The 16164-nt window shown below is 42.7% G+C and overlaps 1 protein-coding gene and 1 long non-coding RNA gene across 3 annotated transcripts; one reads left to right on the forward strand and one right to left on the reverse strand.

Annotated features, from left to right (window-relative positions):
- Positions 1 to 3956: 3956 nt before the first annotated feature.
- On the reverse strand, positions 3957 to 14210 carry METTL16 (methyltransferase 16, RNA N6-adenosine). 2 transcript variants are annotated; one of them, XM_059466833.1, is made up of 9 exons: positions 14008 to 14210; positions 13553 to 13752; positions 10518 to 10658; positions 9368 to 9483; positions 8475 to 8617; positions 7215 to 7284; positions 6291 to 6380; positions 5217 to 5390; positions 3957 to 5126 (listed from the first exon to the last, which is right to left on the reverse strand). In XM_059466833.1, exons 1-9 carry the CDS (start codon positions 14133 to 14135, stop codon positions 4509 to 4511), a joined length of 1680 nt encoding a protein of 559 aa, XP_059322816.1. In that variant the 5' UTR covers positions 14136 to 14210; the 3' UTR covers positions 3957 to 4508. The 2 variants fall into 2 exon arrangements, with proteins under 2 accessions (XP_059322816.1, XP_059322817.1); XM_059466834.1 differs by having other exon boundaries at positions 14013 to 14126.
- LOC132070191 (uncharacterized) lies at positions 13962 to 15951 on the forward strand. Its single transcript, XR_009417904.1, has 2 exons — positions 13962 to 14069; positions 14625 to 15951. It is a non-coding gene; the product is annotated as an uncharacterized LOC132070191 (long non-coding RNA).
- Positions 15952 to 16164: the final 213 nt, after the last annotated feature.

Below are 16164 nucleotides of genomic sequence, written 5' to 3' on the forward strand. Positions count from 1 at the left end.
CCAGCAAAAGCATTTTGTGAAAGACCTTGTCAAATTGAGATGAAAACCAAGTAATTGTGTGTACTGCCTCTACTGCACCCGTTCTTCTACTGGTACATTCAAAAAATTCTAAAAGAAACTTCCCACCATTGTTGACAGCATAAGGGCAGGCTAGATGAATAATACCAGCCTGCATAAGCAGCCAGCATTTCTTCTCTCATCACACTAAAAACTTCAACTGCTGCCTTGAGGTTAACCCTAATCTAGGCTGTCACTGCTGCGTGATCAGTGTCCTCTACACAGCTTTGCTTCACTTTGTGTAATCAAAGTACCGTAAAATTCTAAACAAAAATTTATGCGCCATCGTGAGAGAATATGCTACAAAGCAGGGCAGACTTCCCAAGGGGAATTCAGAGGAGACCAGAATTGTCCATCCTAAACTGTGACTGTGGTGGGTTGACCCTGGCGGGACACCAGGTGCTACCCAAAGCTACCCAAAGTCATTCCCCTCCTCAACAGGACAGGAGAGACAAAATACAGTGAAAGGTTCATGAGTGAAGAAAAGGACAGGGAAAGACCACCCATCAACTACCACCACAGGCAAAACACTTGACTCGGGGAGAATTAATTTATTACTAATCAAACCAGAGTAGGATAATGAAAAATAAAGCAAAATCTTAAAACCACCTACCCCCTACTCCTCCCTTCTTTTCAGGCTCAGCTGTACTCACAATTTTTTCTACTTCCTTTCCCACAGCAGCACAAGGGGACAGGGAATGGGAGTTGCAGTCAGTTCATCACACATTGGCTCTGCTGCTCCTTCCTCCTCAAAGAGGAGCTCCTCACACTCCTCCACACTCCTGCTCCAGTGTGGGCTCCCTCCCACAGGAGACAGTCTCCATTAACTTCTCCAACATGAGTCCTTCCCACAGTTCTTCATGAACTGCTCCAGTTCATGTCCCCCATGGGGTCACAAGTCCTGCCAGCAAACCTGCTCCAGCGTGGGCTCCTCTCTCCACAGGTCCTGCCAGGAGCCTGCTTCAATGTGGGCTTCCCACAGGGCCACAGCCTCCTTTGGGCATCCACTCACTCCAGCACAGGGTTCTCCACGAGCTGCAGGTGGATCTCTGCTCCACCATGGGCTGCAGGTGGGTGACAGCCTGCCTCACCATGGTCTTCACCACAGGCTGCAGGCAAATGTCTGCTCTGGCACCTGAAGGACCTCCTCCCACTCTGTCCTCACTGACCTTGGTGTCTGCAGGCTGCTTCCACCCCATATTCTCACTCCTCCAGCTGAAGGTGCCATTGCACAGGCTTTTTTCCCTCTTCTTAAATACATTATCCTAGAGAGGCTACTGCCATTGCTGATGGCCTTGGCCAGTGGCAGCATTGGCTCTGTCCAGCATAGGGGAAATTTCTGGTGGCTTCTCACAGAAAGCTATGCAAATCAAATACAGTGACTAATAAGGCAAGAGTTAAGATTCAGAAACATAAAAAACCCCATGTGATGGGACCTCAAGCTTTTTCCCTAGTGTTCAAACCAACAAATTTTATGTAAAAGATGGAATGAGTAATGGATCAGGTGATTCGGCTGTTTGGAGAATATCTTTAGATTAGAACAGAAGATGTGTTTGGAAACTTGTGGCTTAGCGATCTATGTACAGAAGTAAACCTGTGAAATTAACTTTTTTTTTTATTTATTAAAACAATGCTAAGAAACAATCAAATTAGGAAGATACAAATTGTTGGTTAAAAGCATGAGGTATTAGATTTCTCAGAAGGAAAATCATTCCAGAGTGTGGGGCCAGTTAAACACAAGAGTGCTGCTTACTGAATTGTCTTTGGGGAGCTGACTGTGGAAATGTGTAAATTTCCTTGCTCTGTTCCATTTGCAGAAATCGACAAAATTGTATATTTCAGAGTATAATCAGTGAGAAGATGTGACATGACTGGAGAAGAGACCGAGATATGTAAATGCTTTAAAAAGTTACAGAAAAATCACAAAAGAGATGAAACTGCAAGACGCTTTATAAATATCTTGATTTAAGATGTTGTATACAATCTCGATGCTGTATACATCTTGATTTCTCTCTTGATTCAAGAGCACAATAAGCTGGTAAAATGTATGTATGGCATCTAGAAGCATCACTTTAAGCGGCTCTGGCTGGCAGCAGGAGCACTTGATACGACACCTTGCCACAAGATGTTTATACAAAATCTTGTATATTGCATACAGAAATATACTTCTTCTGTATTCTCTATGTGTTCTTTGATCGATTTCTCAACGTAGGTAAACAAACCTAGCCTGGTATACCAAGGAGAAGGGACGATACCGATTGCTGTATTATGGCAGCACCTAGAGGCCAAGCCCAGAATAAGGCGCACTGTTACACCACACACAGCATGCCCCCATCTCAGACCTGTGCACAGGACACACATTTTCTTATTTTCTTCCTCGACTGCACCGCGAGGGGTGTAGGAGACGCTTCCACCACCACCCCGCTAACACAAGCCGGTCCCTCGGCTGAGCCGCTGCCCTCCATGAGGAAAGCAAGGGCCGAAGCGCGGCCCGAGCAGCGCCGCCCTCAGGGCCGGGGGCCCGCGCCCGCCCCGGAGAGGCTCGGAGGGTCCCGGGCCGCTTCCAGCAGCGCCCCGCAGCCCCGGGCAGCCCCGCTCGCCTTGCCCAGCACGGCCCGACTCGCCGCGCTGCACGACCGAGGGGAGGCGGCGAGGGAAAGAAGGGCAAGGGGAGAGAAGGGCAGCGCTCTCCGCGCCGGTACCTGCCGAGCCGCTGCGGCGCAGGGAGAGGTCGAGGCCGGGCGGGGGGCTCAGCACAGCGCGGCGGGGAGCGGCGGGGCCGGGCGGCACGGCCCGCCCCGGTGTGCGGGAGCTGCGGCCGCCGAGCGCCGCGGCCGAGGCTGCGGCGGCACCGCTCGGAGGGAGGATAACGGTGCCGCCGCCATCTTCCCGCCGCGCCATTCAAACCCGGCCCCGCCCCGGCCGGCGGGAGGGCGGCCTCGGGAACCGGGAACGGACGGAGCAGGGAACCGAGCGGCCCGGCAGGCCCGAGGCGTGCGGCCCCCGCAGAGTAGGGGCGGCCTGTGTAAAAACACCGGCGTCTGCCGAGGCAGCGCTCCGAGCGTGCGGTAACGCGCGCTGTACCGGTGAAAGGCTGAGATAATTCAATGAAGGGTCTGCTTCAACCAAACAAGGCTTACCTTGCAGGAGAGGGTCCAAAGGACAAACAGCCTCGTTTGCTGTTTCTAATGTCTCTGACGCCAAAATAGCTGTTTCAGATTCTAAAAGAGTAGGACTGGTTTTACCTCTCCTCAGCAACGTGAATCTGAGGAGCAGTTCTACGAAAACTCTGCAGTACCCAAAGAATGCATGTCTTTGTCCATCACCCACAGAAGTGTTAAGAAGCATTGTATCAAACCAAGGTTTTCCTAAGTTGCTTTTCATTTCAACTGAGGAAAGCATACTGATCTTTCTAAAAATAAGGACAGCAAAGGGTGAACACTGAAAGCAGGAATATGAACACACACAGTAATTTCCTTCCGGACACTGCTGCTTTGTTTCGGGTAACACACACATACACCCACACCCACACTCCACTCAGAAAAGCTCTTCATGTTCTGTATCTCTCTTCAGAGAAATGGACCACCGCTTAGGAGGCTGACTTCACATGAAGCAGGACCAGTGGTCATCATCTCAAACACACATGCAGAAATTTCTGGCCCTTGAAGAAGAGCATGTGCTCTCATTTCCATCATTAAATCTTAAAATTAAATGGAAGGAAAAATCTTTAAGAATACTGCTGTCATTTCAGACATTTGTATCTGAGTAAGTGTAAAGGATGGTCCAATGGAAGAGTCAACGTATTTTAATCGTCTTTAAATCAAGCAGCTCAAAAAATTTCTTTCATTGTTCAAGTTCTGTGTTTCAGAGCCCAAGCACCAGATAAATACAACACACACTTTTCCCCAAAAGCAATTATTTTAATGAATTGACACTAGGAGAATGTATCTATGCTGCTACTCTGTTGGCCAAAAGTTAGATACATTAAAGGGAGGAGAGGCATACACAAATCCTCTGCTAAAGGCTCTCACTGCAGGAAACAATTCCCACTGCAGACTAACCGTTTCCTGTATTAGTACTGAAAAAATATTCAAGAAAATAACTCGGTAAAGATTTCCACTTAGTAACAATATATATTTCTATTCTGCCAGAAAAAGACCAGAATAAGCATTGCTGATATTTAAAATGTTCACAGCATAAACATGTTTCACTTCAACATGTAGTTTTACAATTGCAGCATGAAATCTATTACTGCCTCATCACTTCATGTCCTCCCTACCTTTTTGAAAAAGCTATTTAAAATATTAAAGGAGAATCTATCTTCATTCTACTCTTCTTTCTTTATTTTTTTTAAGGGGGAAAAGACGGGTTTTGCTATCTGAAATTTTTAATTCATTAAAAATAGTTTACAAAATCTGAGGACAGACCTGCTTTACCCAAGTAGGAAAAAGCTAACTAGCAACCAATCGAAGAATTTGGTTCCGCAAGTACGTGCACAGCTGGTTCATCAAGTCTCTGTTCTGTCCTTCAACCCAGTGCATTTCTACTACTACATCATTTCCTTCTTTCTTCACATTCATTAAACACTTGAAGAGAAACCCCCCACTAGTTTCTTTAGGGCCTGGCTCTTTTTCCACTGTCAGATTGCCAGCTTCCTCTGCAGGGCAAGGTTCCTCCTTCACATCACCAGAACCTTTCCCAAGCGATGTTTCTCCCTGCTTTGCTTCCATCTCCTCTTCCTTCACAGGATCACTGTGCTCTTCTTTGGCAGCAGATTCCTCTGGTTGCTCATCACCCGCTGTCATCTGGACATCCTCATCAGGTGCCATAAACCCCATTTCAGAGTCTTCAGCCTTGGGGTTTTCACAGTCTGAGTTGTTGCTCACGCTCTTCTGGCTGTTCTTTTCCTCCTCCATTGCTTGCAGAACATCTTCAGAAGCTCGAGGAAGTTCTCGCAATTGCCTTACTCTCTCTCGTTTCTTTCTCCTCAAATGAATCCAGGAGTTTTCAATGGCAGTGACAAAGAGGCTAATTTCCTCTTTTCCACATGGAACGCGTTTATGCTGAACCTATTGCAGAAAACAGAATTTCATACAATCCTCTCAATGCTATGCTTTCAATTAGGACATTGTTTTAACATCTAATACTTCATACTGTACCTTCAGATCAGTGAGAATCTTCTCCACCCAGGCTCTAACCACAGCAATAGCTTCCACAGCATCCCAGCCCATAGCTGCAGCTTTGACAGACAACTCTTTGACTGTAGAAGCCAAAACCATGAATGTAATAGGTTTTCGTGGTTTTTCTAGTTTTCTTCTTTTAGAGGGAGGTGACTAGAAGAAGAAAGAAAAGAATTACAAGGCTATGCAGTATTAGTGGGGTGACTTTTGTACTCAGAAGACTGTGATTCCATAAGACACGAGGATTAAGAGTGTAACATAAGGCACTAAGCAGTCATTCATTTGGCACGTGCTCCATTTCACCCCCAGGAGTTTCAGACTCAAACCAGCTAACAGGATCATGCACTTTATGCTAGCCTGATGGACAGAGGGAGTTTATCTTCAGGTATTAGGCAAAAAGCTTCATTTGTTCCTTTAAACTATGAGCTCTCCATGAGCTGAGAAAGTGTGGCTGCTCTTGGGAATAGAGGCCAGCTGCCAATATCCACTTTTGATCCAACTTCATTGAAGGTTTACTTGCATCCTCCTTAAGATTTGTTATCGTCTATACCTATATTCAAATATACAAATATCCAGATCCAAAAAAGCAACTGGCTCACATTTAAGGTGAACAAGCTCCACTTACATTCATGTAGGCAAGTCTGAGTTAGACGTGGTCATACCTATTTGGTAACAGAATCCACATGTTAAATTAAAACTGAGTTCTCAGAGGGAAGTTTAAATTCAAATCCAGCCCCAAACTTAGCATATTTTTATTACTACTAAACAATACGAGGTATGTTACAAATGATCCTTATTTTCACTGAAACCCACAGGAAGTTCCTACAATGGTTTCCTTTTTCCACCCTCAGCAGGGGTCACTCATGAATCACATGTCACAACTGCTAACAGACTGGCAGCCATCTAAGAAATTCCACTGTCCATACAGCCCAGCACATCCAATATTCCAGTCTGAAGAAGAACAGTTTGTATCACAGTAGTTATAGCTCATTAGGCCCTTCCTTAAGTAAGAGGCAGAGAAAATCACAAGCAAACCAGAATTAAGCTACTTACAGGTACTTGCACATCATCATAGAAACTCCAGGCCAGAGCCCATCTCATGGTACGTCCCTGGCAGAATTCCGTGTGAGTGACTTTAGGGACCTATGCAAAGAAGCAATACAATATTTCAGATTAATAAACAACATTGTTTTACGGCACACATTTCCAAACAAGGCATATTTTCTCATTATACAAAAGGAAATTCTTTCTGACGTGGCTCAGAGGCGTCAGGGCCCTCCCTCATTTCTCTCCTTTTACTAAGACTGAGGTGCAACAGCTCAAGGACAGAGAAGGGAAATCAGATATTTTGTAGGGAAACCAGATATTTTGTATCTAGCTCAGCATGTGCTTTTGGTAGTTCACCTTTCTGGGAATTTATTTCACCGTGCATTCTCTTTCCTTCCACTGTACACACGGACACATCTCACAATTATTCTCTTTGTATGGGAATTAGTGAAGAGAATGCTTCTTCCAGAGAGCCATCCAAAAGTCCTTTGCACAGCCCTCTTTAATGAGAATTTTACTTGGTGCCAGAATTGAACACAAACAAAGCAAGAGTGCCACTTAAATCATGTTACTATTTCTTTCAACCAAATTGCTAGAAAGACTAGAAACCTTGATTTTTTTTTTTATTCTTTTTTCTTTACTACAGCCTTGTTAAGCTATTTTAAAGCAGAAACCCTGAATCTTCTAGACTGAAGACATACTCCAACATGTGCTAAAGACAAAACTTTGGAGATAATATTTGCCAAATATCTGTCAGTTTTGAATCTACAACAGTTAAACCTCAGTTGTTTCCCTAACAAGGAACTGCAGTTCCTTTCTATCATAAAAACTCCATGAAATAATTCAACAATAATTACCCACACACATTGAGACATACTAAATTCTGTATAGAACACAGGCAGGATATATAGGGACTCCATGCAAACTCACCCCCTGGATTCGAAGTTCTTCTTTCAGTGGTGCCAAACTGCATTTCTTACCCAACATGCAACTGTACCATCTGCAAAGCACATTACAAAATTAAATACCAAAACAACAACAACAAAAAACCACACTTAATCAGAGTGACTAGGACACGGTACAACAAAATTCAGAACAGAAGGTCCAAAGACAGACTGGAAAGGGAAATCTTTTTGAGCTTTTAAGAAATACATTAGGAGTATTTTAGAAACAACACACGAACTAAAAGCAATCTTGTTTCAAAGAGTGACTTCAGTCGTGGGGAAGATGTTACACCTTGCAAGAATTTGTTTCAACTTCTCCACTTTCTTTGAATGAATGAATCAAAACAAAAAGAATAACCAACTATTGGCAAGTAATCATGCTCAAAAGCAGACATACTGACTATCACTTGTGGTCACTCATATCTTATCCAGGTTTCCATCATGTAACCCATATTTTATGAGGAAAATATCAGGAAAAAAAAGGAAAAAGTTATTCTCCCACTTCTAGTGAAGCTTATCCTTCCACCCAGCTCCACATCTTCAGAATCTCCCAAACATTATTGCAGATGAAGCTCTGTTCTCCATCTAAATTATTATTCAAGCTTTACAACCCCATCTTTCACATTTTTTGATGACTGGATCCAAAAAAGTTTATTCATAAATATAACGTATTGAAGTACAAAACTTAAGATTTCCCAGTTACCAACACTGGGAGAGTGAAAGCCTGATGATAGAGTCAGAAAACTGGAGACATGCCATCCATTTCAAAATAAGGTCAAAAGAAAGTCTCACTATGGGTTTTTTTGCAGCTTCTGCTCACCCCAGATAGCATTCAGTACAACAGTGTCCTTTAGCAGGCAAAGCTGCAAGTTACCAAATTCAGCCAGGAAAATATTGACATTTTTAGGTAATCAACAGATAACTAAGCAGTATCATAAAGCCTCTTCCATCCCAAAAATCCTCAAGGATGAACCCTGATCTGTCTCTTATCAGGTACATGTGCTAATTTGGCTGCAAGCTACAAATGTCACTTTTACAGGCTATTTTTTGTCTTCTCTCTTTAAATACCCCCAGCAATAACTTCTAATTGCTGTTCAGGAACAATGGATGTGGAAGTGTGATCAAACAAACTGAGCAGATATCACTAGACCATAGATACTAAAAATAACATTGTTACATGACTTCTGCCAAAGATGAAGATAAAAGGTGTTAGTTTGGGTTTTTTTGACTGGAACAGAACACTTACCGTAACCTCTTTTTAAGTTGGAGACTATCATGAATAATTCTTTTGACAAATTCTAGTTCTCCTCCCTCAGCCATGATTTCTGTGATCCCTCCTGTATTTACAGAGCTGGGAGGGGGACGCCGTGGATTTCGAGAATTAACTCCCTGGATTAAAAACCAAAAACATTTGACATGAACATTTAATGAAATGTTATGCTGCTTTGTACACTGCTTCCTGTCCTAATCTTTAGGGGAAGCAAGCATCACGACCTCTGCTTATCCTCCCCCCATCAGAACCATGGATAACAAAGATCCATTGAAAATAAACATACCTGAGTGAATTGCCCACAATCTCAAACCTAGGTAAGCTACTTGTCACACCAGGATTCTGCTAATATGAAATACGTGGTTCCAATACATGTAAGACATGCTAAGTGCATCTATGCAATTACAATCTATAGTGCTTAATTAAATCTTAAACCTTCTTTTCTACTGCCCTGCATTATACATTTCTGACTATATTCAGTGGGTATGCATGACCTGCATGATACCATCTACATGACTAAGGAAATGAAAAATACAGTTAAGCTAAATTCCAGAGGTGCCTGTTATGCAGCAGGCATCTGATTTCAGATTTACCAGCTGTCTACTTTCCAAACTCATTTTCCAAGACAGTAAGAACTTATGAAAGAATGCTACAGCTCATTCTCCACTTTAGGAGGGGTAACAGTTAAGTTTTCAGAAGTTTTCCTTAAGTTTCCTTTAGGGGCTAGGTGATGAGGAGGGAGAAGACTTAAATACTATTCATGATGATTTGGGATTTTGCACTCAACCTTGCCCAAGCCAAGAGGTTAAACTGATGCTGCCTTTTCACTGACTACTGAAGTACCTATAACATGGACCTTGTTACCTTACCTTAGCTTCCAACTGGTTGGCAAAAAAGGGGGGGTTACACATGCAGAAATCATAAATTATCTCAGATTCCTCTTTCAGTGCATCCATTAGAAGAGTCTTCTGTGGTACCTTAACCACTATTAGAAAAAGTGAATTTGGTCAGTAAGGAACTTCATATTTTATTTAACATGCTATATACATTATACATTGTATAAAACCTGTACTTTCTAAACAATGCTTTCTACAAAAGAGATGTAACAAATATCACCATGCAAATAAAGACTTCAGGTCAAGGATTAGCATACAAACAGCCTGTATGTTTAAACACAGCAGCAGAACCACATGAATCTGTTTAAAACAACAAGGACTACCTGAGTTATGCCAAGTTCTCCAGCACAACCACAAATGTGCTTTAAGCCTTTCCAACTGCAAGCACTAAAACTCCACATGAGGCCTGTTCCTTTGCCAGCTGCTTTTCCAGTGTATTGAAACACCATCACACCACTAAACATCAGTGGCAGCAGTGACAGAAAACTCTCATTGTTCTCCACATCAAGTTCTGGATTTTCAACACTGACATGGACAACAGATTAAGACATGTTGTTCAAATGGATGCTTCTGAAAGTTTTTATTCAGAGCTCATAAATGGACCTGTGATTTTTACTACACTGTGTTCCTTCAGAAAATTCTCCAAGTTCATTCCCAGACCAAGTCTGGCATACTGCCTCTGCTACCATGGGCAGTGTCAGGACTTCATTCAAGAAGTGAGGATGAGGAACTCTCTGTACAAGATACACCTTTGTGGCAGCATCATGCAATTATCCAAGGGGAGCATTCCAGGTCTCCTACCAGCAGAAATAGCCCAAACACTATGAAATTCTTCTATAAGAGACAAGGAATGCAGAGAGAAAAACACCCCAGGGTGAAGTTTAGCTTTCAGATTTTTGTAAGGAAGAGTATTTCTCTATCCACACATCCCAAGCTAGACAAGGCAGCTTTTTGGTTTAAGCATGCACTGACTTCAGTAAATATTTTGCTCCAGTAAAAGTAATTGAGTAAATAATTGAGTAAAAAACATACTTGGAAGGAATACACATTCTGATATTCCACTGAACACGGCAAAAATATGCCAGAACATTCATATGCTACTAAATACCTCCTTACATTGTACCTTTTATAAGATCAGACAAGTTATTCTGTTCCACATTCTTCTTGGCATAATTGAAGCACATGTCATCCACTTCTGTGGCAAGGAAATACCAGCCATTCAAAGTTGCTCCAAGCAATGGGTATATACAGGATGCCCCTGTCCCTGCAGAAGTGAAAATCCATGAAAAGGGCATAATAAGTACTGGTGTTATACTGTTAACTATGTACTTATTACACCAAAAAGAACTAACTTCAAGAAAATTTATTATAATCATCTGCTGATTATTATCTGATTATTGATCATCTGCTACTCAATTCTTTAATGAACTTAATTTTTGTAACTTGAAAAATACCATTGTCCAATATGCACTTTTAATAAAAGAAAAAATTTAATAATCTGTAATAAACTTCTAGTAAACTATAGGCTTTGGTTTAAGCTATTTTTCTTCTATATGATATTGGTTAATTTATATAAAGAAAGCCAAATACATTCTGGCTTTACTGAAACAAAAACCCTACCACAAATAAATCTCTCTTCTGCATTTTTCTATCATCTATCACAAATAATCTACTTTGATGCATACAATAACCACAAAAAAAAAATCTGTTCCATCAGACTGCCTTTCTCTAATGTCCAAAACTATCAAAGAAACCTAAGTGTCAATTAAGATATTCAAAAAGAGAGACAGATAGATAAAAACTTGCTTAAAACGTGAGGGATGCCAGCACAAAATAATCATGGCATACCTAGGTGATCAATGACCATCAAATTATCAATGACAATCAAATTTAGGATTAAGGGGAATGGATACAAGAAAAGGGAAAGATATCCCACAATCACTAAACCAGAGTTTAGACATGTATTCACAATCTGTTACACTGACTTATTGAACCATCAGTAACTTCATCTGTCAGTACACAACAACAAGGGGTTACTTCTAGCACTTCTGTCAAGTCCCTCTTGGATGACTTCCTGCTTTTCCAAAGCTGAAACATCAAAGCTCATGCAAACTCAAACTGAAGATTTTGCAGTATGTGGAGGACTTAGAGGATCTGTCTCTCCTACCCAGCCACCTACCATGATGAAGTTCATAGAAATCATTTTCAAAAATGAAAACTAATATCAAATGCACAGAAGCTGTCTAAGATATTTCAAAGTTACTAGAAGAAAGCTGCTGTGGACACATATGTGATGATACAAACCTGGTATCCAGCACAACTCCAGCTAAAAATACAAGTCAGCAAATTTCAGGAGAACAAAAAAATCCCATTACAAAAAGTCATGCTAGCAGATGCCAAGAAACATAAAATCTGACACAGTAACAGAGAATACTGAACCTCACTTTTGAGGAATTCAGTAACTTTAAAGTTTTAATGTCAAGCATTAAAACAGGTTACAAAGGAAATTCCAACTTCTCTCAGTTTCATTCTAAGTTTTCTTCAGCACAAAACAGTCTTTGAAATCAAGCCTCTGGAACTGTAAAGGAAGATTCTATTGACAAAATAAAAGATGTGAACTAAACTCCAATATACTATCACTAGTGCCTTTTAAATAATTCATACAGAATAACCAAAGATTGGGAATCCAAATGCCAATTTTATTATTTGTGTGTGGAAGCTCTTATGGAGCCTTTCTTTTATTTCCAATGAAAACCAAAATATGGCCATCAGTTTACATTTCATACATTCACACCTCTCCTGTTTCTATTTATCTGCTGCCTAATCTAGAAATCATCCTGATATAACCCAATAATCCAGACTGAAAGTAGACAGTATCATCCATCTGCTGATGCTTGGTCCAACTTAAAAGACATTTTGTTCTCAACAATAAAGAAGAAATCTTTGACCATCTACAACCAAAACACAGCTTAGCTAGCATTTGCCCTGGTTTCTAATTTGGCCTCTTTTACAATTCAGCTCACATATATAACTGCATTGAAATAAATTAAAATAAAAATTGATATTTAAAAAGGACAGATCATTCACTTGTCCAGTACACCTAAAACAACAGGAAAAAATGTCATGTGAAAAACGCCAATCAGTTGTTTTTAAAATTATAAAAGTTTAACAGTAATAAAATGGTTGTAAAAATAGTAATACAATTCCAGTAATAATAATTTGGACAATATGAATTAGGACAATATGAGACAACAGAGACAAAGAGTTACAGACGTCCAGGTACTTTTTTCTGGGCAGCATGAGTGCGAAAAAGGACACACATTAACAGAGGATTAACCCTTAAAAACAACAGCCTGTTGCATATTCATACATCTCATACATGATGCATAAATTCCATCCAAACACAGGATTCTGTCTGGTCAGTGTCAACTTCTTCCTCTGAATCCTAACAGCACCTTCAAGGTGGGAAGAAGTTAATTTCTTCTGATAAGAGGGCAATAAATTCTTTTTCTCTGAAAGATTTAGGTGCCCTGTGGCTGCTATATGGTGCGAGCGCCTCATTCCTTTCTTAACAAAAATATCCCACTTACATAGCTCTTATTTTAACTACAAAAGTTACCTTTTAACTACAAGACTATATTTATCATATAATTAAAATGTTAATACAGCACTACTAATCAATACATCAAAATACATATAGTAAATATCTGCATAGAGCCATATAATATGCACTTTGCACATGTCACTCATTGGAGCACTAAAATATATTGCTATGCAACTCACAAACTCTCTGGTACAGACATCCAAAAAAAAAATCAATAAATTAGCAGCAAGACACAATTGGCTAGTTAGAACACTGAGGAGAAACACTTTTTAGATCCTTTAGAATGAAATTTTTGCCTGCATTTCTAGAAGCACAGCACACAAAGCTGCACTCCCTTGAGTTCGAGGCCCTGCAGAGCCACATAATTGCGTGCCACGATGTTCCTGCGTTTGTGCAGAGCAACGCTGCCCACCCAGCAGGCACATGAAACACCTGTGGAGCTCAGAGTGCTCCCACCACAGCCAGCACACCTCAGACCTCTCTCTTCCTCAAACCTGACGTTTTCCCGTGCTACTGTCGCTGATGGTAATAAGGATTTAAACATTTAGCCTTACCTATGTCAATGCCTCGTCTCAGGGTCTGCTTGTCAGCATCCCGGTGGCCGATGAGATCCTCCACCCAGTGGATGTAGTTCAGCCTCAAGGGGACGGTGGGAATGAGCCTTTCCACGGGGATGTCGATGGTCAGCCCGAAATCCTCCTTCAGCAGGGTGCACGTCAGAGCCCTCACGGCCTCGGGATCCTTGAAGTTCAGGCTGAAAGGCACACGCGGAGCTCTCAGGGCTGCCCGGGGCAGGACACACCGGGGGGAACACACACACACCGGGGGGAACACACACACACCGGGGGGAACACACACACACCGGGGGGAACACACACACACCGGGGGGAACACACACCGGGGGGAACACACACACACCGGGGGGAACACACACACACCGGGGGGAACACACACCGGGGGGAACACACACCGGGGGGACACCCGCCCGCCCCATCCCGCCCGGCCGTACCTCACCCTGCCCGCCAGGGTGGTCTGCACGTGCTGCTGGAACTCGGGGTACTTGCCAGCCAGGTAGGCGAAGTCGGGGGGCTTGTCCTTGTAGCGGTTGCGGGCGTGCATGGACTTGTTGAGGGCCATGTCGGGCCGGGACGTGCCGGGAAATGCCGGGATGTGGCGGGAGCGCGGGATCACGGCCGCACCCCCGCCCGCCGGCCGGGCCCGCTCCCGGCGCGCACCGCGGCCCCGCGGGCCGTACCAAAGCGCGGCGGCCGCGGGGGGGGCAGCCGGGCGCCGCCACGATGGGAGCAGCGCCCGCCGCCGCAGCGAGGGAGGTGCCATTGCTGAGGCGGAGAAGTGACCAGCACGGTTCCATAGGACCCCGGAATGTCATGTGTTAGAGGGGATTTTAACGACTATATAGTCCCAACCCCAGGGATACCTCCCAGTTGACCGGGTTGCTCAAAGCCCCGTCCAGCCCGGCCTTGAACGTGGCCATGGTTACCCCCTAGCCGCCAGTGCCTCCTCACCCTCGCGTTAAAGAATTGCTCCCTAATATCCAGCCTATATTTCCCCTCTTTCAGTTTACTTTTTGCCCTGTCACAACAGTGACGAAGAGTCCCTCTCCAGCTTCCCTTCAGGTACTGGAAGCTTGCTGGGAGGTTTCCACAGGCGCTTCTCCAGGATGACCAGAGCCCATTCCCTCAGCCTGTCCTCGCACGGGAGGTGCCCCCGTTCTCTCATCAACATCTTGGCCTCCTCTGGACTTGCTCCAACTGTTCCATGTCCTCCTCATGCTGCGGGACCAGAGCTGGACCCCATACAGTTAAAATGTAAGTGTTCTATATACAGGCATCATTGCTTCAGCGTTAGATAATCCAGGAGTAATGAAGACAAATAAATGAAATTACATAAATAGTTGTGTTTCTCTGGGGGCTGCTCTGTCCATGCAGCAGCCTGAGGAGCCTCCACTCCCACCTTCACATGTATTGCCCACCCAAGTCACCTTTGTCACCTTGAAGGAATCTTCAGCATTCTCTGAAACACCTCATAGCCATGGATTTCTGCAAAATTCCTGCATGAAGCTGTTAGTACAGGGTTAAATGTTTCTGAAAATCACGTATAACTAGGCCAAAAGAATGCTTGGTAATTGGGATAGTTTAGCAAGTGTGAAATATAAAGCTGTGTTTCGTGTCAAGTACATACTGGCAATGTGTGTATTTGTGATTGCGATATGTGTAGAAACTGACCATGGGACAATTATAAAGACAAATTCTAATAATAACTGAGGAAAGTAAAGCATGGAAGAAGGCCTTTGAAACTATCTTTTGTTCGCAATTAACCTTAGTTGATTTAGGAGCATTTGAATTAAAGCGTTAAGGATGTTGCTCTTTGCTTGTAGTTAAGCCTTAAAGAGTTTTGCAATGATAACCTTTTGAAGTATAATTTTAGAATATTGCTTGTATCCTTGAAACTATAGCTTTGGAATATATATAAAGGAAGCATGCTTATCTCACACCTTAACAAAACAGAGAAAAGCAGCTTGAGAAAGGAAGATGAACATCAACTCAAGGATTTATAGTTGTGACCACAGGAAGCTGGACATCACTGTTATGAGATTTATAGTCTCTGCAATTAAAGGTGGACACACATCTGGGGAGCTGGACTTCACCAGATGGGATTCGTCTTCCTTTTTTCGGATACCGGACCCCCACCATCTGGGGATACTCCTTTTGGGATACATCCTGAGAAAAACTAAATCACAATAGTGTGTAGAGTTGTGACGTAAAAATTGGGAATGGAAACTGCTGAGAAAGCTTATGATATGAGTACCCCTATAAATACCTGTAAGCCTCAACTATTGGTGCGCCGTTGGAGGGAAAACTTCCCCCACTGTACCCAGCGCTGTATTGCTCCTACTTTACCATATTAAATAATAAATTGATTGCTGCTTGAATATTGGCCTAGTCAAGCTTCTTATTTATAACAGAAGCTAGAATGTTTACAGTAACAGGGATCAGTATTTAGAGTTTCTAAGATACCTGTAGGTGAGATTCGTACATGTTCATACAAGCTCAGGATAAGCTCTAAAGAAGCAATATGGATAATGCTGTTACAGTGATTAGTGCTGTAGGTGAGATTGTACAAATATGTGCACTTTAAACAAAAC

The sequence above is a fragment of the Ammospiza nelsoni genome, chromosome 2 (assembly GCF_027579445.1).
Source record: "Ammospiza nelsoni isolate bAmmNel1 chromosome 2, bAmmNel1.pri, whole genome shotgun sequence".
NCBI classification, from domain to species: Eukaryota; Metazoa; Chordata; class Aves; order Passeriformes; family Passerellidae; genus Ammospiza; species Ammospiza nelsoni.

Coding starts and splice junctions, on each gene's coding strand:
- METTL16 (XM_059466833.1), bottom strand. CDS start 14,135: ATGGCCCTCAACAAGTCCATGCACGCCCGCAACCGCTACAAGGACAAG. Junction 6,381..7,214: donor AAGAACTTCGAATCCAGGGG/GTGAGTTTGCAT, acceptor TTCTTTGCATAG/GTCCCTAAAGTCACTCACAC. Junction 5,391..6,290: donor ATGATGATGTGCAAGTACCT/GTAAGTAGCTTA, acceptor TTCTTCTTCTAG/TCACCTCCCTCTAAAAGAAG.